This window comes from Hypanus sabinus, chromosome 14 (assembly GCF_030144855.1).
Source record: "Hypanus sabinus isolate sHypSab1 chromosome 14, sHypSab1.hap1, whole genome shotgun sequence".
Taxonomy (NCBI): Eukaryota; Metazoa; Chordata; class Chondrichthyes; order Myliobatiformes; family Dasyatidae; genus Hypanus; species Hypanus sabinus.
This window is the reverse complement of record NC_082719.1, coordinates 95214679-95240116: the sequence shown is the minus strand read 5'-3', so window position 1 is coordinate 95240116 and position 25438 is coordinate 95214679. Positions and strand designations below refer to the sequence as shown.

General features: G+C 38.2%; 1 protein-coding gene across 1 annotated transcript in view; it reads left to right on the top strand.

Moving 5' to 3' along the window:
• znf532 (zinc finger protein 532) overlaps positions 1 to 25438 on the top strand; it is a 102673-nt gene that overhangs the window by 42482 nt on the left and 34753 nt on the right. Inside the window, exons 4-5 of the mRNA XM_059988661.1 lie at positions 20696 to 20874; positions 21885 to 22061. Coding sequence (XP_059844644.1) covers positions 20696 to 20874; positions 21885 to 22061 — 356 coding nt within the window. The remainder of the gene's footprint in view (positions 1 to 20695; positions 20875 to 21884; positions 22062 to 25438) is intronic.

Below are 25438 nucleotides of genomic sequence, written 5' to 3'. Positions count from 1 at the left end.
GGAACACAGAAGATTGAGAGGTGATTTGATAGAGGTATACAAAATTATCAAGGGTATAGATAGGGTAAATACAAGCAGGCTTTTTCCACTGAGGTTGGCTGGGGCTACATCCAGAAGTCATGGGTTAAGTATGTATGGGGAACATGAGGAGAATCGTCTTCAATCAGAGGGTCATGAGAGTGTGGAGCGAACTGCCAGAACATGTACTTGCAAGCTCGATTTCAATGTTTAAGGGAAGTTTAGAGAGGTACATGGATGGTCGGGATATGAAGGGCTATGGTCCCAGTGCAGGTCTGTGGGAGTAGGCAGCTCAAATGGTTTTGCATGGACTAGATGAGATGAAGGGACTGTTTCTGTGCTGTACTGTTCTATGCTGTCAGCTATAAGGATCTTAAACTGTTTTATGCACTCTGTGTAACTCTTTAAGAGCTGTGTATTTTTTTGCTTCAATGTGATTGGTCATATTTACAGCAGTATGCCCCACATTTACAGGGCCACAAGATGCCTTCACTAAAGAAGGGCCTTTAGGGACATGTAACATGTTCGTTCAGGAATGTTATTTGTATTATTTCCCTTTCATCAGGACCTTGCAAATTCTGATCTGCTGTCCAAGTTCCCTGGCATTCTGGTCTGGTAAACCTAAGCAACTGTTCAACTTGGTGAGCTTGGAATTTTACAAAGCAATGTACCTAGAACTGTTGGTTCACTGGTGATTAAATTCCAGTTAGAACACCAAACCTGGGATATAAGGCTTGATTTTTTTTGCTTGCAGTGTTTGGCAGATTTGTCTTATTACTGTTTGAGAAAACTAAGAATTTATTTTAAGAAAAATATGTACACTTGAGATGCATAAGCTTTAATTCTCCTTTAAAGTGCACTGGATGTGATTGTTAATATAACAATAACCATTGAGTTCTAACTTTGTCTTAGTTAAACTTTAATTAAAATCCTGATCTCCTTTCACATGCATGTTTCTCAGCCCACGTTCTCCCTGTGCCTTCATTGTTTTGGACATTTTCACCTTTGTCACTCCACTGACCACCACATCTCATTCACAGATGAGATCAGTCTGTGGCTTAGGGGGTATTTGCTTGTGAAGGAAAAAATAAATGTAAATTGATGGATAACATTTGATGCTGGCGCAAAGTGAAAATATCAGTTATTAGGTAGGATGTGTTGCTTATTGGTTAATACAGAAAATTTCAAGAAATGAGTATCATTAAATCAATAGAACTAGTGAGTTGTTACTGACATTTTGTTAACTATGAAAGTTAAGTGCGTATGAGTTGGCAGACTAATTATTTCCATTGATTAAACTATTCAATTCTTTTTATTGGTTCCTTTTTGCCTCGTGATTAACATTTGACTTTCGTGGAGAAGTTTTACGTGGTATCAATCATTAATAATGATTGGAAAACAGATACTAAGAATGGGAATGCTATTAGATTGTTGATCGTCCCGCAGAACGCAGTCAGCTGAATTTCTGTTTTTATTTGACAGTCTAAAATCCAAATAAAAGAGGTCATGTACATGCTGTTCATTTGAATATTGAGACCAAAAGTACTTTAACAAGGGGAGGCAGGGTTGGCAGGTGGAGGAAAGGGGCAGTGAGATTTTGAAAAGGAGGAAGTGCTGGAACTTCTCCAATGGAAAAAGATTTCAGCTCCTCCCCTCACCACCCACCACTATTTTGCCTACCTTCCACCAACCCCAATTTCCTTTTTAATGAATTGCCATTTTTCTTCTGCTTGCTTGACTCAATTGCATCATTCATTGAGATACCATTCTGTAAATAATTAACTCCTTGTGACATAGCTTTAGATTCTCCTATACTTGGGGGAAAAAGATTATGGTCAGTTCATCTTATCTATAGCCCTTCATGATTGAAATTCATCTCTAAGGAATTTGATGCTCCAGGCAAAAATGCTGCCGCTTATTCAGTCTCTCCTAATAACTCAAGCCAAGAAATCCCAGTAACATCCTTGTGAATCTTTTCAGCACTCTGCCCAGTTTAAACAGCTCTTCTAGCTGGGCAACCATTGTGCTCTCACTAGCACCTTGGTCAATTGTAACATGGTGTACCAAACATATTGAATATTGATCAAGTTTAGATGTTTAGATTAGATCAGAACCTAGTTTTTAACTCACTGTTGGACAACTTAGTAAAAGAGCACGTCTCCAAAATATGTTGTAGATAAAAAAGAGAACTTTTATTATACTGTTCACTTACTCCCTTGTGGACAGATTCAGATTCAGATTTAGATTTATTTATCATATCTACAGTGGCATGCAATGGTTTGGGCACCCCGGTCAAAATTTCTGTTATGGTGAATAGTTAAGTGAGTAGAAGATGAACTGATCTCCAAAAACCGTAAAGATAAAGATGAAACATTCTTTTCAACATCTTAAGCAAGATTAGTGTATTATTTTTGTTTTATACAATTTTAGAGTGGAAAAAAAGGAAAGGAGAACAATGCAAAAGTTTGGGCACCCCAAGAGATTTGAGCTCTCAGATAACTTTTACCAAGGTCTTAGACCTTGTTAGCTTGTTAGGGCTATGGCTTGATCACAGTAGTTGTTAGGAAAGGCCAGGTGACGCAAATTTCAAAGCTTTATAAATACCCCGACACTTTAAACCTTGTCCCAACAATCAGCAGCCATGGGCTCCTCTAAGCAGCTGCCTAGCACTCTGAAAATTAAAATAAATGATGCTCACAAAGCAGGAGAAGGCTGTAAGAAGATAGCAAAGCGTTTTCAAGTAGCCATTTCCTTAGTTCGTAATGTAATTAAGAAATGGCAGTTAACAGGAACGGTGGAGGTCAAGTTGAGGTCTGAAAGACCAAGAAAACTTTCCTAAAGAACTGTTTGTAGGATTGCTAGAAAGGCAAATCAAAACCCCTGTTTGCCTGCAAAGGACCTTCAGGAAGATTTAGCAGAGTCTGGAGTGGTGGTGCTCTGATCTACTGTGCACCAACACCTGCACAGATACGACCTTTTTGAAAGAGTCATCAGAAGAAAACCTTTCCTGCATCCTCACCACAAAATTCAGCATCAGAAGTTTGCAAAGGAACACTTCAACAAGCCTGATGCATTTTGGAAACAAGTTCTGTGGACTAATGAAGTTAAAATAGAACTTCTTGGCCGCAATGAGCAAAGGTATGTTTGGAGAAAAAAGGTGCAGAATTTCATGAGAAGAACACCTCTCCAACTGTTAAGCACGGGGGTGGGGGGGGGGGCAGATCGATCATGTTTTGGACTTGTGTTGCAGCCAGTGGCATGGGAACATTTCAGTGGTGGAGGGAAAAATGAATTCAATTAAATACCAGCAAATTCTGGAAGCAAATATCACACCATCTGTAAAAAAGCTGAAGGTGAGAAGAGAATGGCTTCTACAACAGGATAATGATCCTACCACACCTCAAAATCCACAATGGACTACCTCAAGAGGCACAAGCTGAAGGTTGTGCCATGGCCTTCACAGTTCTCCGACGTAAACACCGAAAATCTGTGCATGGACCTCAAAAGAGCAGTACCTGCAAGACGGCCCAGGAATCTCACAGAACTAGAAGCCTTTTGCAAGGAAGAATGGGCGAAAACCTCCCAAACAAAAATTGAAAGACTCTTAGCTGGCTACAGAAAGCATTTACAAGCTGTGATACTTACCAAAGGGGGTGTTACTAAGTAGTGACCATGTTTTTGCTTTGGTCCCTTTTCCTTTTTTGTTATTTTGAAACTGTAAAATTTGGAAATAAAAATGCATTCTTGCTTAGCTTAAAATATTAACAAAATGTGTCATCTTTAACTTCATGCCTTTTGGAAATCAGGTCATCTTTTACTTGCTTTGCTATTCACAGTAACAGAAATTTTGACTAGTGGTGCCCAAACTTTTGCATGCCACTGTACATTAAAGCATACAGTGAAATATGTCATTTGTACACAAACTTAACAGGCACACAAAGTAAGCGGTTGCTAACTATATTCAGATATGTAACTTATCTCTCGTAAGATCATAAAACATAGGAACAGAATTAGGTCATTTGGCCTATTGAGTCTGCTTCACCATTCCATCATGGCTGATTTTTTATCCTCCTCAACTCCATTCTCCTGCATTGCCTACCTAACCTATGGCACCTTTACTAATCAAGAACCTATCAACCCTGCTTTAAAGATCAATGACTTGATCTCCACACTCATCTGTGGCAATGAATTCCTCCTCACTTCTGTTCTAAAGGGATGCCTGTCTATTCTGACGTTGTGCCCTCTGGTCCTGGACTCTTCCGTTATTGGAAACATCCTCTCCACGTACATGTAATACATCTACTGCACATGTGGTATTTAAACAAAATCAGTTTTTGAAAATGCTGTACAGAGTCTAATGAAGTATGTGCACTTGAATCTATGAGTTGTTTTTGTCAAACTGGAATAAGATTAAATTATTGAATTACCATCTGTAATTTTCATCAGTTATTATTTTGGAAAGGGTATTAGATACGCTCCATAAGGTTTGTAATTAGTGAGCTGAACAATTGAAGTAATTAGGAAAGATTTTGGCATGAGTCAAGATTGTATATTAAACTGGGATGTGAATTCTGAAGGAAGATGGTTAATGTAAATTTAAAGAGGGTTATTTTGACTGTAAATTATGTGCATGTTTTTGTTCAAAATAGTAACAAAATGGTAATTAAATAACCAAAAAGACATAATTATATTAGTGATTATTTGAATGAGAAGGCAAGAGTTTTCTTGTTTTTAGGTTATTAATATTGTGAAGGGGACACAACGTAATACAGGTCCTTCAGCCCATGAGCTCGAGTCAACCATTTAACCAGCTCTAAGATCCTAACCCTTTCCTTCCACATAGTCATCCATAGTATTTGAAATGTCCCTAATGTATCTGCCTCGGCCACCATCCCTGGCGGCATGTTCCATGCATCCCCTACCACTATGCAATAAAACTTGCATAGTTTTACATTTTAATACCTGATAGCTTTGAAACAGGTTAGAAGATAATTAAATATTAAAGCAAACTTTTAATGTGAGTGGTGACCATGATAGCAAGAGGTTAAGGGAATTTACTCCCCCCACCCCCGATCCCAACCATGTAGAAATGTTTTCAGCAGCACAATTTTGTTATCTGGCCTTTTGTTAAATTCTACCAACAACTTTTTGAACCAATTTGAGATAAGTTCTGCATTATCCTCTTCTACAAGATTTTATCCACATCTTGTTCTTATATCACCGGAAAGGCGGATGATAGTGTTGAAGATGAGGTAGCAGGATTACAAACAGAGGCTATGTGTAGTGAGGAGAAGCTGTTGATAGGGCAAAATTGCAGTCAACAGGATGAGTTTCAACATAAAATGTGGACAAAATCAAAAAGGGTGAATACAGGACTGAATGCGCGCAATATACGAAATAAGGTAGATAAACTTGCAGTGGATTTGCCGATTGGCAGGTATGATGTTGTAGGCATTACTGAATCATGGCCGAGAGAAGATTATAGCTGGGAGGTTAGTGTCCAGCCATACACATTGTATTGAAAGGACAAGCAGGAAGGCAGAGGAAGCAGCATTACTCTGCTGGTAAATCATGTAACATAGGGTCAGGAGGTGTTGAATCTTTATGGATAGAGCTAAGGAACTGCAAGGGTAAAAAGACCCTGATGGGAGTTGTATACAGACCCCCAAACAGTAGTTGCCTAAAAATTACAATGGGAGATAGAAAATGCATGCCAAAAGGACAATGTTTCAATAGTCATGTGGTACTTCAATATGCAGGAAGATTGCGAAATTCAGGTTGGGTGCTGGATTCTAGGAGGGGGAATTTCTTGAGTGCCTATGAGATGGCTTTTTAGAGCAGCTTGTGATTGAGCCTGCTATGGGATTAGCTATTCAGAATGGATTAGAGAGCTTAAGGTAAAAGAACTCTTAGGAGAAAATGATCATAATATGATTGAATTCACTTTGAATTTGGGAAGGAGAAGCTTAAGTCAGATGGTTATCAGTGTTACAGTGGGGTAAAAGGAATTACAGCAGCATGAAAGAGGAGTTGACCAGAACTGGTTGGAAAAGAACACTGGCATGGATGATGGCAGAGCAGCAATGGCTGCAATTTCTTTATTCCAATTTCCAAGGATATATACATCCCAAAGAGGATGAAAAAAGGAAGCTGACACTAGAACTCATAGCCAATGTAAAAGTCAAAGAGAGGGCATATAATAGAGGGGAAAAGGGTTATAAATTTATATTGCGCCACCCGGCAACACTGATAATTTTTTTGGATGACGGAAAAAGGTTTTTTACTGATAATCGGGATGCAGAGGAGTTTGCACAAGAATTCCCAAATATTCGCTAGACACAGTAAAGATTTAAAAGTGAAACAGATTAAAGATGAAGACAGGGACAGTGAAGTGAATTGATGGACATTAAGGACAGAAGAATATTTAAATATACTTTTAATTATATGATACAGGGGGAGAAAGGTAAAAATTTGAGAAATATTAATCGAGAGTAGTGATATTATTTTTTCTTCTCTTATATATACTTTTTTCATGTTACGGGGGAGCTGGGGGAACTTCGGATCGATCGCTACAGGATTCACATGTGTAATCATGGTGTTTGCCATGACCCGCACAACGGAGGGGGGTAATGTTGTGATTTTTTTCATTCACAACATTAGCAGGGGGGTTTTTTGTTTCTTTTCTTTATAATCTATTTTTCTTTTATCTATCTTTGCCTGGATGATCGGAGGGGAGACACATAGCAACATGGAGAATTTTAAAATAATTCCCCAAGGTACTATGAGAGTTGAAATATTATGTGTTATTATAGACTGGAGTAACCCTGTTAAAAATAATGACTAATTTACTGAATTTTTAAAGTTTTAATGTTGATGGGCTTAATGGACCGGTGAAAAGGAAAAGAATTTTAACATACATTAAGAAAATGAAAATAGATATAGCTTTTATACAAGAAACAGTTAACAGAGATAGAGCATCAGAAATTAAAGAGAGACTGGGTCGGAAATGTTATAGCAGCTTCATTTAATTCATAAGCGAGGGGAGTTGCAATTTTGGTCAACAAAACTTTACCAATTAAAATACAAAATGTATTAATTGATTCTGCGGGAAGATATGTAATTATACATTGTCAAATCTTTTCAGAACTATGGACTCTTATGAATATTTATGCACCAAATGAAAACGATGTAAAATTTATACAAGAGTCTTTTTTGAATTTGGCTGACACACATGATAAAATATTAATAGGTGGAGACTTTAACTTTTGTCTAGACCCAGTTTTAGATAGGTCAACAAAGGTTGTTACAAAACCAAAAGTAGCAAAATTAACTTTAGCATTGATGACAGATTTAAATTTGATTGATATATGGAGAAGAATTAACCCAAGAGAAAGATTTTATTCATTTTATTCAAATAGTCATAAAACTTATTCAAGGATAGATTTTTTCCTACTATAAGTGAATATTCAAGACAGAGTGAAAAATATGGAATATAAAGCAAGAATATTGTCAGATCATTCCCCCTTGATAATGACAATGATAATGATGGATAAGGAGGAATTGATTTACAGATGGAGATTTAATTCAATATTATTAAAACGTCAAGATTTTTGTGATTTTATGAAAAAACAGGTTCAGTTTTTTTTTAGATACAAACTCACATTCAGTTGATGATAAATTTATATTATGGGAAGTGATGAAGGCATATTTGAGAGGCCAGATAATGTTATACTTCTAAAATTAAGGAATATATGGTAGAAATAGATCAATTGGAAAAAGTGATTACAAAATTAGTAAAAGAATCTCAGATATATGACAGAAGAAAAACAAAGACAACTTGTTAATAAGAAGCTACAATATAATACACTTCAGACATACGGAACAGAAAAAGCAATTATGAAAACTAAACAGAGATATTATGAACTAGGTGTAAGATCACACAAGATTCTTGCTTGGCAGTTAAAACAGACCAGGCTTCCAAAATGATAAATGCAATTAGAACTGTAAATAAAGTTACTTATAAACCTTTAGAAATCAGTGAAACTTTTGAAATTTTTTAATCTGAACTGTATCAATCAGAATTACAAAATGACATTGTTGAGATAGAAAGGTTTTTATCACAAATAACTCTCCCAAAATTGAATTCGGAAGAACAGAAGGGATTAGATGTGCCTTTTACATTAAAAGAGGTCGAAGAAGCTTCAGGATCACTCCAGAGTAATAGATCTCCAGGAGAAGATGGTTTTCCACCTGAATTTTACAAAAAGTTTAAAGATTTATTAATTCCTCCTTTTATGGAGCTAATATGCCAAGCGGAAAGAATGCATAAACTTCCAGAATCTTTTTGGACAGCAATTTTAATAGTATTGCCAAAAAAAGACAGAGATCTTTTAAAGCCAACGTCATATAGACCTATTTCTTTGTTGAACACAGACTATAAAATAATAGCAATGATTTTATCTAATAGATTATCTAAATACTTACCAAAATTAATACACATGGACCAAACAGGATTTATTAAAAATAGACATTCGGCAGATAATGTAACTCGGTTACTTAGCATAATTCATTTGGCACAAAAGAGGGAAGAAGTGAGTGTGGCAGTTGCTTTGGATGCAGAAAAAGAATTTGATAGATTGGAATGGGATTTTTTATTTAAGTTATTGGAAAAATATAGATTAGGAGTATCTTTTATAAAATGGATTAAAACCTTAAATACTAACCCCAAAGCTAAAGTGGTGACAAATGGCCAAATTTCAACATCATTTCAGTTAACAAGGTCAACCAGACAAGGTTGTCCATTATCACCTGCTTTATTTGTGTTGGGGATAGAATCATTAGCTGAATTAATTAGAACTGACTCAGATATTATGGGTTTCAGAGATAATCAGGAGGAATATAAGATTAACTTATTTGCTGATGATGTTCTGATTTATCTAGCTAACCCATTGCATTCGTTGCGTAAATTATCTTCTAGATTGGAAGAATATGAGAAAATATCAGGGTACAAAATAAATACAAAAAGTGAAATTTTACCCCTTACTAAAGGAGATTATAGTCAATGTTGATTAATAACTCAATTTAGATGGCCGATAAATGGTATAAAGTATTTAGATATAAGAGTTGATAATGATAATTTAGGGATAAGAGTTGATAATGATATAAAGAATTTATATTAACTAAATTATTTGCCACTATTGAAAAAAATTCACGAGGATCTTGATAAATGGATGATGTTACCAATAACATTAATAGGTAGAGTCAATGGTGTAAAAATGAATATATTCCCTAGATTACAATATTTATTCCAAACACTACCAATACAATTACCGCAGAAGTTCTTGCAAGAGTTAAATAAATGATTGAGGAAATTCCTTTGGAAAGGTAAGATGTCAAGAATATCATTGGAAAAATTGACATGGAAATTTGACCTAGGAGGGTTACAATTACCAAATTTTAAGAATTATTACAAAGCAAATCAACTTAAAAAATAAAATATTTTTAATATATAAATATAATATAATATAATTATTACAAAGCAAATCAACTTAAAAATAAAATATTTTTAATATAATACGATATTTTTAATATAATATAATATAATTATTACAAAGAATTATTACAAAGCAAATCAACTTAAAATAAAATATTTTTAATATAATATATAAAATATTTAATAAAATATTTCTGGTATGTATAATTTGATTCAAAAACAGGCAATTAAACAAGGAATTCATAAGTCAAGACAAAAATGGGAAACTGATTTGAATATTAAAATTGATGAAACAAGTTGGTCAAGATTATGTCTTGACAGTATGACAAATACAATAAATGTTCAACTAAGATTAGTACAATATAACTTTTTACATCAAATATATATTACACCACAAAAAATAAATAGATTAAACTCAAATTTATTTGATCAATGTTTTCGATGTAATCAAGAAATTGGTACTTTTTTACACTCTACTTGGTCTTGTTTTAAAATTCAACCTTTTTGGACAAATTTAAGAGTTTTACTGGAACAAATTATTGGAATACAACTTCCACATAATCCAATATTGTTTTTACTAGGCGATATTGAAGGGATAAAATTGAAATCCAAATTGAATAAGTATCAGAAAGAATTCATAAAAATTGCATTAGCAGTAGCCAAAAAGGCTACTTGGAAATCAGATTCATACTTAAGTATAGATCGTCGGAAGAATGAAATTTTTAGCTGCATTCCACTTGAAGAAATTACTTATAATTTAAGAGATAAATATGAGGTATTTCTGAAAATTTGGCACCCTTATTTACAAAAGATAGGATTTAAATATATAGGTGCTCCGAAGATAAAATTATTGGTTATCTGGGGAAAGAATTAAATATACATATTAAACTATTATGAGCTCCATGGAGCATGTGGGGATCTTCCGATATCCAGGTTTTCTTTTCTTTTCTTTTCTTTCCTTCCTTCCGTGACCTATTTGAAAATTCAAGTTGGCTACTTCAATTTACAGAAGGCCTTTGACAAGGTTCCATACATGAGGCTGCTTAACAAGCTGTCAGCCTGTGGTATTACAGGAAAATTCTAGAATGGATAAAGTGGTGATTGAGTAACAAGAGGCAAAGTGTGGGAATAAAAGGCAACTTTTCTGGCTGGTTGTCAGTGACTTAGTGGTGTTCCACAGGGGTCTCTGTTGGGACCAATTCTTTTTATGTTATATGTCAATGATTTGGATGATGGGGTTGATGACTTTGTTGCAAAGGTTGCAGACAATATGAAGACAGGTGGACGGGCAGATAGTTTTGAAGAAGTAGTGAGCCTACAGAAGGACTTAGACAGATTACGAGAATGGGCAAAGAAAATGGCAGGTGGAATATAATGTGAAATATATGGTCGTGCACTTTGGTAGAAGAAATGAAAGGGTTGACTATTTTCTAAATGGAGAGAAAGTACAAAAAATTGAGGCACAAAGGGAATTGGGAGTCTGCATGATTCCCTAAAGGTTAATTTGCAGGTTGAGTCTGTGATTGAATTGAATTGACTTTATTTCTTACATCTTTCACATACATAAGGAGTAAGTATCTTTATGTTATGTCTATGTCTAAATGTTCAATGTGCAATCATAGTAATTTATAATAATTTATAATAAATAGAATAGTCAATGTAACATTGAAATACACTCAAATCAGCATGAGTTAATCAATCTGATGGCCTGGTGAGGAAGTTGTCCCGGAGCCTGTTGGTCCTGGCTTTTATGCTGTGGTACTGTTTCCCGGATGGTAGCAGCTGGAATATGAGCAAGGTAAATGAAATGTTAGTTTTTGTTTCAAGAGGTCTAGAATATAAAAGCAAGGATGTAATGTTGAGACTTTATAAAGCACTGGTGAGGCCTCATTTGGAGTATTGTGAGCAGTTTTGTGCCCTTATCTTAGAAAGGAGATGCTGAAACTGGAAAAGGTCCAAGGGAGGTAAACGAAAGATGATTCCGGGATTGAATAGCTTGTCATATGTAGAACATTTGATGGCTCTGGGCCTATATTCACTAGAATTCAGAAGAATGAAGGATGACCTTACTGAAACCTGTCAAATGTTGAAAGACCTTGATAGAGGAGTGGATGTGGATGGAATGATTTCTGTGATGGGAGGGTCTAAGACCAGAGGACAGAGCCTCAGAACAGAAGGGCATCTTTCAGAACAGAGATGAGGAACAATTTTTTTAGCCAGAGAGTGGTGAATTCTGTGCCAATGGCAGCTCTGGAGGGCATGTCTTTATGTAGATTTAAGGTAGAGCTTGATGGGTTCTTGATGGGTCAGGGCTTGAAGTGATACAGGGAGAAGGCAAGCGATTGCGGCTGAGAGGAAAATTGGATCAACCATGATGAAATGGCCTAATTCTGCTCCTATATCATATGGTTTTATATCCTCATCTATTATTAGCAAAGTACTTTATTGATTTAAGTTTATTTTTTTCTTATTGAAAGAAGTTGCAATAATTTTTTGCTTTTGATGCGATAAACACAGGCAGACATACCCAGTTGCCCTCAACACTATGATAATGAGTAATATTCGCAAACTATTTCGTTCTTCTGGTGCTCGTATTCTCACGGTTTTGTTATGGAGTTCCATAATTTCGACCACTGATGCCGAAGGATCAGAGATATTTCCATGTCTCTGGAAGGTCTGGCATTTAAATGAGGTTAATGCAGTGGATCACAGATAGTGTGTGCCAAAGGGTTTGTTCCTGTGTTGCTGTTTTTATATTCTAAGTCATATGTGGTATATGCTGATGATAAACAGAAGAGATTCTGCAGAGAAACACACACACAATGCTGAAGAATCTTTGGAAGTTCAGGCAGCATCTAGAGAACATTGACTCTTTATTTATCTCTGGTTTAGAGTTATGGTGCGTTGACTTTAAAATACAGCAGTCCACAATGGAAAAAGTCAGCCTAATTCTGATTTCACTTTTTTTTAGTGTCATTTTTCCCATTGAAAAAGTTAGGTCTTTATTCTTTGGAGTGCAGAAGGTTGAGGGGGGACTTGATAGAGGTATTTAAAATTATGAGGGGGATAGATAGAGTTGACGTGGATAGGCTTTTTCCATTGAGAGTAGGGGCGATTCAAACAAGAGGACATGAGTTGAGAGTTAAGGGGCAAAAGTTTAAGGGTAACATGAGGGGGGGATCTTCTTTACTCAGAGATTGGTAGCTGTGTGGAACGAGCTTCCAGTAGAAGTGGTAGTGGCAGGTTTGATTGTGTCATTTAAAAAAAAATTGGATAGGTAATTGGACAGGAAGGGAATGGAGGGTTATGGGCTGAGTGCAGGTAAGTGGGACTAGGTGAGAGTAAGTGTTTGGCACGGACTAGAAGGGCCGAGATGGCCTGTTTCCATGCTGTAATTGTTGTATGGTTATATTTGTTTCTCTGCTGAACGATGCTTAGAGCAGTCTCACTCAATAAGAAATGTTGCCAAAGAATGTCTATGTATGCAAATATTTCTCCTGTTCCTCTAGTATTATGGAATAATTCTCTTTCTTGCCTCTTCCCTACTGTCCTTTTCTTTAATAATAGGTAAACATACATTTCCTCTGCCTTTACCTCACATAGTGTGTATGATCAACAAAAGCCACCAGAATCACCTGGGCTATTCAAACACACCTCCCAAACCCCAGCCTCTACCACTAAGAAGGTGCAGGCTAATTCCCACGGGTCACACACCATTCCTCCTTTATGGTTACCAGGTCTGAATCCTTGAACTGCTTACTCCATAGTGCCATGGTTCGTTCTTCAGGACTGCCATGGTTCAAATCAGGAGCTCACTGCTTCCATCTCAAGGGCATTTAGCAATGGACAAAAAATACCGACATTGACCAAATACTGAATAATAAATAAATAAATAGGATTGTATTTCGGCCTGCAGCCATTGTTTCTGTATGGATATCGTAATGGATTATGTTAAATGCTATTGGCGTTGACACACTGAGTGAGCTGGATTTGAGAATGTATGCAACATTTCAAAGTTCTTCAAATGAGACAAACTCACGGATGGTAAAGCATGAGAAGTGTTGGGTAATGGGACATAGGCTGATGAATTGGAGGAAGCATTTTAGAAACATGAGAAAATCTGCAGATGATTTTCAGCATCATTTTAGAGATGTTTCTAAAAACCCCAAGGGGAACAAATCAGGAGAATGGTTGCGGTTGTCTTCCCAGGTGTTGAAGAAACCTGAAAGAACACACGCAGCTGGTTTTCAAAACATTAGGTGACTTATTAAAAATTTGTGCGCACCAGGGACCAGTCAAAGCTGATCTTTCTGAGCATGGATTTGCTAGAGCTTTTACATTCTTAGTTAACAACATTACCTGTAAAACTCCATTTTGATAACAGAATGGTGGTTAATTCTGTAACAGCCTGGGTACTGATTACAGAGTAAAGTGATCATCTAATAGTACTAATAGTAAATCTGGTTTTCTATTCCAATAATGGGTGCAGGCAATAGCATAATCAGTGATGTTCCTGGGTGTCGTCATTGCTTCATGTCATGTCTTCATTTCTAGGCTTTGTCTGTGGTTCCCTGTTACCACATTAGCACAATCCGCATCCCTATGTCTTAGTTATTAGCCCTCACTATTATTCCCTCTATACGACTAAGCTAGGGGAATGTGAAACTAGAAGGAACTTATTTAAGTTGAGAGGATAAAGGTTTCTGAAGGATCTGGCAGGCAGGTTTTTCACAAAGTGGGTAGGTGTTTTATGGAATAAGTTGCCAGAGGAATCTGGAGAGGTGGGGAGAATCTGGAGAGGTATGTCTTAAAAGGCAGTTGGACAGGTATGTAGATAGAAAGGCAGGGGTTCTGAGTTGTTTTTATTCTAGCAAGGGTTCCAGGTTGGGAATTCCTGGTTTAGGGGGATGTGGGCAAATGGACTGAAGTACATTGAGTTGGAAACAAGAGAGTGAACATAGGGCCAATTAAACACTGCCCCAAATTTAATTTGTCTGGGTTAGGGGGGTGTGGGAGGTAGGTAGGGAAGAGAAGATTCAAGGAGCCCAGGGCAGTCCAGAATTATTTCAAGAATTAGGACATGTCACTGAGACCTTTTGATTTTCAAGAAAATTGTATCATGCTGCTATGTTTCCTGAGAATTTGTGAGAGAAAGGTTTCTGTGGTTTTTTTTGCAGTTTCATGGTTAGGCATGACATGGAACAAAATATGCCCAACACTTAAGAAACTGAAAAAAGCTAGTCTGAGAGATCCGTGTGCTATGTTAATGAGAGGAGGATATTATCCTATAAATATTATAATTTTAAAACTCTCAATAGTCTGGAATTGTAGTACATCACAGAATCACTTTTCTTTTGTAATCCTGCTTGAACTCTCAGGTCTTCTTCCACTGGTCTCTTAAATTTAATCTCAAAAGAAAATTGGCGGGTTATCTTTTTGAACTACAAACATTTGTACTTTCCTAAACTGTGGAATTCAATACTTAAAACTATAAGGGATGCAGACTCAGCTGACACTTTTGAATGCCAGCTCAAAACCTATTTATTTAACCTTACTTTTACCTAACATTTTTTGTCTTTTATTTTCATGTTCACACTTTATCCCACTGTAAAGCACTTTGAACTACATTGTGTATGAATAAAATTGTTATTATTATTATTATTATTATTATTATTATTATTATTATTCTGATTAATTCCTATCTAGTGAAAGTAACCTAGAGCATGAAAGTGAAACTGGAGTAATTCACCGATGTCACTTAAGATCTGGGAAAGCAGATTAAATGTTTAATCATTTAAAATTTGAATGCAACTTAGTCACACCACATGTTCAATTGGGGTAAAATCGTGTTCTCCTGTAGTCGTGGAGACATTAGACTGTTAATGTCAGATCTGGTTACAGAGGCAAGGAGATAGGATGAGAAAGGGAAAAGGGGATGGAGAATAGAGAAGGTGGGGGGGGGGGGGCGGAATTACTGGAAATTCAAGAAGTCTATGTTCATACCCAGCCTGAATACAAGGTGTTGCTCCTCCAACCTGAGTGTGGCCTCATTGCGACAGTAGAGGAGGCCACAGATGGACACGTCAGAATGCAAATAGGAAGTGGAATTAAAATGGATGGCCACTAGGAGATCCTGCTTTTTCTGGCGGATGGAGCGTTGGTGCTCAGTGAAGTGGACTCTCATTCTGCGTCGGGTCTCACCAATATACAAGAGACCACACCGGGAGCATCAGATACAGTAGGTGACCCCAACAGACACTCATAGGTGAAGTGTTGCCTCATCTGAATGGACTGTTTGGGGCCCTGAATGGTAGTGAGGGAGGAGGTGTAAGGCAGGTATGGCACTAGTTATGCTTACAAGGATAAGTGCCAGAAGGGAGATCAGTGAGGATGGACAACTGGACAAGGGTGTTGCATAGGAAGCCATCCCTACAGAAAGCTGAAAGGGGGGGGGGGGGGGTGGGTAGGGAAAGATGTGCTTGGTGATGGAATCCCGCTGGAGAAGGCGAAAGTTACAGAGAATTACGTGCTGGATGAGGAGTCTGGTGGGGTGGTAGGTGAGGACAAGAGGATCCCTGTTCATGGTAGGGTGGTGGGATGATGGGGTGGGGGCTGACCTGAGTGAAATGGAAGAGATGCGGTTGGGGCAGCATTGATAGTGGAGGAAGGGAAGCCTCTTTCTTTGAAGAAGGGGGACATATCCTTCATTCTGGAATGAAAAGCCTCATCTAGAGAGCAAATGCTCTCAGAGAGAGGAATTGAGAGAAGAGGAATTAGTTTGAAGGGAAGTTATGTTGTAATAGCATGATAGTGATTAGGAGGCTCAAAGACAGACGAAAGGTGTGCAAAGGATTTGAAAATACAGAACTAAGGTGTGAAGTTTAATCTTGAATCAACAAGTATTAATATCAGGAATACCGTTGTTACTGCTCAGGAATACCATCGCACTCAGATGTAGAAAGACTCTTCATTGCTGTTTCCAAAGCAATTAAACTTGTTAGCCCTGAGCTGAACCCCTGAACCTGGAGGACTGGTGGACCACTGTTAGTCTGGCCTTTACCCTTTGACCTGTTGGCATGGGTGACCCTACCGATAGCTAAAGCATAAAGGGCTGACTCCAGCTAATATAGCTGTCTGGGTCACCTGATCCCCCAAAACCAATGACAAAGTTGTGGTCCTCTCGGAGGAATTGTGCTTTAAGGTTATTTAAATTTAAGGTCTAATGCTCGAAAGGAAAAAAACAGGTTTCTTTGTATGTCACTGAAATTTTGTAGAGGACTGTCATTTTGTGATCTTCTATGAAAGTTTGATAAGCGTTTGCACAGCTTAATTTCCCAGAACTTGTTAGGTATCATTTGTGTATGTATCAGTTAATCGTGCCCAGCATATTTGGTCCAGTGAACAGGTAGTTACCATAAACAGTGCTGTGTACACATAAATAAAATTCTGCAAAGTGAAGACGTTTCAAAAATAATGAAATAAAATGTTTCTAAATATCAACAAAATTACTATCAAGTGCAGTAATCAGTTTAAAAAAAATTAAATCAAATCAATATTTGGCATGACCACCCTTAGCGTTGAAAACTATCAATTCTTTTGGGTACACTGTCATGCAGTTTTATAAGAAAATAGGCTGGTAGGTCATTCCAAGCAACTTAAGAGAACTTGCCACAGTTCTTCTGCAGACCTTGGCTGTTTCTATTGCTTCTGGCTCTCCAGTTACTTAAAGACAGCCTTAATGATGGTGAGTTCAGGGCTCTGTGAAGGACATATCATCAGAAACCATAATGTAGGTAATTTCAAAGCATCAGAAAGGACATGGGAGTTAGCTGCAGGGAGTGTTTGAATTCACCCTCCGCTCAACCAGTCCAAATTACTGTGGGGCATTGTTACATTGTTCCGCCTTTCTCCTAAGATTGAGCATTGTAGTCAAGTAGATCCATGACATGAACTGATCGTAGATGGCATTACACATGAAGGAAATTTCATGTTCTCCTCCCTTTATGTTACTTAACTATAAAGTTTTCATACCTGATAATCACAAGTACATGGACTTTTTCACATGCTAAACAGTGATTCTCAATTTTGATGCAGTGGGCTGCAGTAAATTAAGGGCTGCTGTTTGCTGTATACGAAATCTTAAGATAACACAACTTCTTAAATATCTTCTGCAGACATAAGAATAGCAACAAAACTATTTATAATGCTGTTCACATTGAAAATACATGCTGGTATTTTTGCATATTTTATTCCATGTCTGTACTTTAACCTCTCACCTTATTTTTATGTAATTATTTATAATTGTTGAATGTTGTTTTTTGTTGCATGTTGCGCCCTGACCAACACAGCACAGCAAATTCTGAATACATGTATATAGTGAACAATGTTGATCCAAAGTTCTGTGAACTCTTAAGAAGGCAACTTTTAACCCCTCCCACAACCTCTCCACAAACACTTCTTAAACAAAATTGTGACTGATATCCAGTATAATTCAACTGGCAATTATTCTGTGTAACTTTTAATGACGAACAGAAAAGTTCAGAGCTTATTGGATGCAACCCATGGTCTGTGCTCACCGCCAACAAGTCAGCACCTACCCCAGCATGTTACCTGCAGATACACTTGCCTTCTGCTAGTGCATGGGAGTCATCAGTCCAGAGTACTAATTCTGGGGCTGATTTGCTAGGCCACAAACCATGAGACATAGGAGCTGAATTCGGCTGTTTGTCCCTTTGAGTCTGCTCTGCCATTCTATCATGACCAATTTATTAACCCTCTCAATCACATTGTCCTGCCTTCTCCCCAAAACCTTACTAATCAAGAACTTGTCAACCTCTACTTTAAATATACCCAATGATTTGGCCTTCACAGCCGTCTGTGAATTCCACAGTTTCACCACCCTCTGGCTAAAGAAATTCCTCCTCTTTTCTAAAGGGATGTCTTTGTATTATAAGACTCTGCTTCTATTGAAAATATGCTCTCCACGTCCAGTCTATCTAGGCCTTTCAATATTCTTTTAAACTGCAGTGAGTCCAGCCAGGCTATCTTAAGATCCTGATTCGAGAATGCTCTGAGAATAGATTAAAGTAATAAAATGTGGTGTTATCCAATGAGGGAAGATTAAGCTCGCTAGGCCTTAGAACAAATGTAGATCTCAGTGAAAGAAATGTAATTAGTATGAAACTTGACAGGGTAGGTATGTACCAGCTCTCTAGAAGGAATGGTCTCAGCATTCACCGTTGTGCTGAGAGGTGGTTTCTCCGCCCAAGGTGTGGTGAATCTTTGCTGTGTAGACTCAGTATATTCAAGACAGGTAGAAAGGTCTTTTGAGCATTGGCTTAATGCAGGAAAGTGGGGTGGAGAATGAGCCATAAATATGTTGAGTGCATGATGGACAAAATACTCAAGCGTCTGATTATGTTTTTATAAAGAAAGTTAAGTCAAAGTAAGTTAATTATGAAAGTGTGCATACGTTACCATTTATTACCTTGACATTCATTTTCTCGTAAGCATTTGTTGGAGAGTAAAGAAATACAATAGAATTTATGAAAATCTATACTAAAACAAAGACTGGTAAATAACCAATGTGCAAAAGAAGACAAATAGTGCAAATCCAAAAATAAATAAATAACGCTTGTCATACCCCACTAAATAAGTGTCACCCTACCCCAAATAGCCATTTGTCATATAAATCATGTGGAGTTTTGTTAGATATACAGTATATAATTATATACTAGGTTAAGTATGAGAATTGAGTTACAGATTCATTAGTTGCAGAGTCCTTGAAAGTGAGTCTTGGACAGTTCAGTGTTGTGAAGAATTGAAGTTATCCATGCTGGTTCAGGAGCCTGATGGCTATAGGGTAATAACTGTTCCTGAATCTGGTGGTGTGGGACCTAACACTCCGGGACTTCCTGCCTGGTGGTATTAGAATGAATCTTTTCAGTCAAGAGCCTCACCATTCAAGTGAATCAAATGGTGAGAGGTCAGATGGGTTGTTCTTGGATGTCTGTCCTGCCTATGATTTTAGCATGTAATGTGCATGAGTGAAGCCACAGCAGAACTGACTCACACTCTGTGGCTAGTGGGGAGTTCCCCACTGAACTGTTGGCTAACAGCTTACTCTTGATGTTTTGTAAATATGTGTGAATTAACAGGAAAAGGACATCATATGGTTTTTACCATTAACAAGCCAAATTTAACCAGAGTAGTAAAAGTGGCATAGTATATGCTTGCTCATTCTGTTCAGACCAGCACCCTATGCTGACTTTGTAGCGTCATTCCTCCAGAGTATTTCACTGTATGCATTGTAGGAAGTTCCGGTCAAGAAATGATCAGGATAGCTTTAGAGCAAAAATTTCAAATCACAACACACAATTGTTCAGATATTACAGCTTGGAGTAGACCATTCAGCCCATTATTCAAGGTCTTTAAAATAGAAATCCATAGAAAGAGTTGCTTCTTGCGTTCGCTTTTATATTCAAGTATATCTTTGTTTCACTTCTGTTGTTGTAATGACAATAATAACTCTTGCCATCAAATAATTACTTTGACAAATCTGAAATTAAGTTTAAATCTTTTTGGCCTTTCTCCCAACACTTTCCATTGACTCAGGATATGTATTTCAAAGTTTAAAGTAAATTTATTATCGAAATACCTCTATGTCACCAAAGACTACCATGAGATTCATTTTTTTGCATTCACGGTAGGACAAAGAAATACAATAGAATCAATGAAAACTACACTCCAAGATTGACAATAAAAACTATGGAAAAAGAAGATATTGGAGCTGTACTTAGCATCACAGTCATAAGTATAAAGCAAGTACAGCATGGGGCTAAGCACACAGCTTGATGCTGATTGCTAAGGAGATGTTGTCAATCTGTACTGATTGGGGTCTGAGGATTTAGTTGCATAAGGAGGTATCGAGGCCTAGGTGGTGGAGCTTACTGATTAGTTTCAAGGGGATGATAGTGTTGAATGCTGTAGTCAATGTAGAGCAGCCTGATGTATGATATTTGTCTTAATATGTATCAGTGAAGCTTCTGTAAATATATGTTCACCATATTAGTCTCACTATGTAAATACTAGATGTTGGTATTATAGTTTCCAGCAATGTTATTGTCACGAAGTGAGTAGGTTATGTTACTAATTACACATTTTTGTGTGTTATCCGTAATATAGACATGTCAGATCTGCCAGATGTTACTTCCCAACAAGTGCAGCTTCTCATCGCACTTACGAATACATCAACACAAATCTCCGTACACATGCCCAGAATGTGGAGCGATTTGCAGGTCCTCGCACTTTCAGACTCATGTCACCAGGAACTGCCTGCACTACACTCGCAAAGTGGGATACCGGTTAGTTGTCTGTTTGTGCTAATCGTTATGTTTATTCCCATATTTATAAACTATTGATGGAACCAGGAGTGAAATTCCTCTTCCTGCCACAACTTAGTTTAATACAACTTTACCCCAAATCTACATTTTATTGACCCTTCCTTGTTTTCAATTGGCCTACTAGAGTTGTAGAGCACTACAGTACAAAAACAGGCCCTTCAACCCATCCAGGCCATGCCAGACTGTTACTCGGCTTAGTCCTATTGACCTACACCCAGATTGTAGCCCTCCATACCACTCCCATCCATGTACGTATCCAAACTTCTCTTAAGTGTTGAAATGGAAGTTGCATCCACCGCCTTCTTTAGCAGCTTGTTCCACACTCTCATCACCTTCGGAGTGAAGAAGTTCACCCTCATCTTCCTCTTAAACTTTTCACATTTCACACATAACCTCTTCTGATCTTTAGTGGAAACCTGCTTGCATTTCTACCCTATCTATACCCCTCATAATTTTATTTGTCTCCATCAAATCCTCCCTCATTCTCCTATGCTTCGGGGAAAACCACTAACCACTCCTATTTGTCCTGACGAAGGGTCCCGACCCAAAAAGTCGACAGCGCTTCTCCCTATAGATGCTGCCTGGCCTGCTGTGGTGCACCAGCATATTGTGTGTGTTGTTGTTTGAATTTCTAGCATCTGCAGATTTCTTCGTGTAACCACTCCTGTTTGGTCAATTATTCAAAAAAGTATTGTAATCTTTAACCTGCATAATTACACAGCAAGCCCGTTCATGTTTGGGGGAAGGTACGATAATATCTCACCATGTTTGACTTGCCACAAAGTGGAGGTGTGGGTTAAGGCAGTAGTGGTACCTGTGAAAGTGGTGAATGAAACAATTTGCAATTTGAATACATAAATGCCTTGGGCATGTGATACCATACAAGTTAGATTGAGATATTCATTTTCAACATGTTGCACAAATAACACATGTATTCTATTCCTGATTACCATTTATTTCTCTCCCTGCAGCTGTATACACTGTGGTGTCGTCTATGCTGACCTAGCTGCACTCAAGTCTCACATCCAGGGTGCTCACTGCGAGATCTTCTATAAGTGCCCTATCTGCCCGATGGCTTTCAAGTCGGCACCGAGTACCCATTCACATGCCTATACACAGCACCCCGGTGTCAAAATAGGTGAAGCTAAGTAAGTACGCTTGTACTAGATTGTCCACAAAGATTTTGTTTATTATTATAGTGGTGCTGTTCTGTTACCTAGACTGTGGCTGCTGGAAGTAAAGGTCCAAATCAGTTGATTTGGGGTAATTTCAGTCAAGCTTCTTCTAAAATGAGCTTCAAGATAAAAGTTAACCCAAATAGGGTTAGTGCAGGGGTTCCAAACCTTTTTTACGCCATAGAACAATACCATTAAGTAAGGGGTCCGTGGACCCCAGGTTGGCAATTCCAGGCATCAGTGCATTGCTTTACAGAGCCAATGATCGCTGATTGGTGTTCAAATCCCACAGCAGTCTGTAAGGGGTTTCTATGTTCTCCCCATGACCATGTAGGTTTCCTCCAGGTGCTCCGGTTTCCTCCCACATTCTAAAAACTTAGGGTTAGGTTAAGTGAGTTGTGGGCATACTATGTTGGTACCGAATGTGCAGCAGCACTTGTAGACTGTCCCAGAACATCCCTGATGCATACAGCACATTTCACTGTATGTTTTCGATGAACATGTATTAAAGTGGATCTCTTCTGGGATGGTTGATCTGTACACCTGAAATGGAAGGGGACCCATATACTGGTAGGCAGATTTGCTTTGCAACTAGGGTGCATTGAAATTAGATTGACAGGAGGGTGGGATCACAAGCTTCAAGGAGGCAAATGAGAGTCTGGAAACTGATGCAGAATACAGTGAAATAGGTTTGATAGGAGAATAGCCAGTACTGGAGAAAGCATAGTGGATTGAAATGCATTTATTTCAATGTAAGAGTTCAAACAGATACGATGGTTGAGCTACGGGGTTTGGACTGGAATAGTACAACTATCTCAGAATCATGGCTAAGGAAGACTGGCAGTTTAATGTTCCAGAGATACAGATGCTTTAGGTGGGGTATAGGTGCAAGGAAGAGAGGAGGGAGAGTTGCCTTTTTGATAAAGAGGAATGTCACTGCAGTAGACAGAGATTAACTTGCTGAAGAATTACGCTTTATGGGTGGAGCTGAGAGATAAGAAGCACAAGATCACAATGTTAGGATTGTTCTATAGAATCCAGAAGAGTTACAGGACTTAGAATAAGAAATATGCGAGGAGATTGTGCAGTTGCAAGAATAATAGGATTGTTGCAGTGGGGGATACTAACTTTCCTAACAGATTTGAGACTGCCATACTATTAAGGGCTTAGATAAGATGAAATTTGTTAAGTGCATTTAGCAAAGTTTCCTTGGGCAATACTGTATACAGAGGGCCCTATGAGGAAGAGGGCAAAGCTGGATTTACTCTTGGATAATAGGGCAGGGCAGATGATTGACATGACAGTGTAACAGCACTTTGGGACCAGTGACCACTGGTCTGTTAGTTGTAAACTATTTATGGAAAGTGACAGAATTGGTCCACAGGTGCAAGCTCTGAATTTGACTAAAGGTAAATTTTGACTGTATGAGACAAGAGCCTCAACAAGCAAGTGGGAAGCTTTTGAAGGTGAGATAGTGAGAGCTCAAGGTTTGCATGTTCCTGGTAGAGAAAAAGACTAGGCTGGAGGAGGAAATCAGGAGGACAAAAGGGTGGGGGGGGGGGAGGAGCATGAGATAGCTTGGCCAAAGAAGGTTAAAGAAAATTCATTCAGAGTTTATAACAATATTAAATGAAAAACAGTAACTGGAGAGAGCATTGGGCTCAAAGACTGAAGGCACTATCTTTGCATGGAGTGTCAGGAGGTGGGCAAAGCCTTTAATGAGTAACTGTCCTCTCATTTTAACATGGAGAAAGATAAAGATTTCAGAACTAGGGAAAGTAAATTGGGAAGTCCTAGAGATAGTCCACATTAAATTAGAAGTGGTGCTGGATATCTTAAAAGGTACGAAGGTAGACAAATCTCCATGGCATTTTTAAGAACACTGTGGGAAGGCTCCAGGAGAAATTGCAGGAGCCTTGGCTGAAGTATATGCCTCATTGTTAACCAGTGCCAGAGAACTGGGGTGTAGAGAATATTGTGCCTTCATTTAAGAAGGGTGATAAAGAAAAACCTGGGAACCATAGACCAACAAGCCTCACACTTGTGCTGAGTAAATTACTGGACAGGTTTCTGAGGGATGAGATGTTTCTGGAAAGATGGGGTTTGATCAGGAGTATTCCACATTTTTACATGAGAGATCATGCCTTTTGAACTTAAATGAGTTGGTGATCTGAACAAGGAAAGTCAATGAGGGCAGGGCAGTAAACATGGTTTATATGGACTTCATTAAGGACTTTGATATGGTTCCACGTGGCAGGCTGCACTGGATGGTTAGATCTTATTTGGCATGATGATAGGTGGAAGGGAGTTATGGTAGAAGGTTTTTTTTTGTTCCGGAAGCCCATGACTAGTGGTGTCCTTCAGGGGTCGGTGCTAAGCCTATTGCTATTTGTCATCTGTGTAATAGATTTGGATGAGAATGTAAAATGCATAGTTGGTAAATTTGCAGATGAAACAAAAATAGATGGCGTCATTGACATTGAATATGGCCGGCAGGATTTACAGAGGAATCTTGATCAGCTGGGTAAGTGGGTCGTGGGATGTCAGATGAAGTTTAATTTATATAAGTCAATGGTGTTGCAGTTTGGTAAGCTAAATGAGGGTAGGACTTTCACAGTGAGAGTAGGTCCTTGGGGCATATTGTAGAACAGTGATCTATTACTACAAGAATATTGTTCCCTGATTGTGACATCACAGGTAGACAAGGAAGGCTTTTGGCATGCTGGCCTCATCAGATAGGGCATTGAGTGTAGAAGCTGGGATGTTATGCTGCAGTTGTACAAGATGTTGGTGAAGCTGCACTTGGAATATTGTGTTCCGTTTTGGTCACACGCTGTAGGAGAGATCTCATTCAGCCGGAAAGGGTGCAGAGGAGATTAACAAAATTGTTGCTGGGACGAGGGACTGAGACACTTAGTGTTTTTTTTCAGAGTTGGAGTATCAAGAAATAAAGGGCATACGTTTAAGGTGAGAAAAGAGATATTTAAGAGGGACTTGGGGATCAACGTCTTTACAGAAAGGGTGATATATATGTGGAATGAGCTGCCAGAGGAAGTGATTGAGGTAGGTACAATAGCAAATTTTAAAAGACAGATGAACAGGTAGATGGATTTGAAAGGTGTTGAACGAGTGAGCCAAACACTGGCAAATGGGTCCAGTTTGGATGGGCCTCTTGGTTGGCAAGGACCAGTTAGGCTGAAGAGTCTGTTTCCGTGCTGTTTGGCTCTCACAAGATTGCCTGCTGCATAAAGCAGAAATGTGGCATAGACTGCTGACAAAAGTTTTTGTTCACTTATTTTGGCAGGAAATTCGAGGTTTGTGTTCACTTAAAATCAGCGTCTACTGCAAGT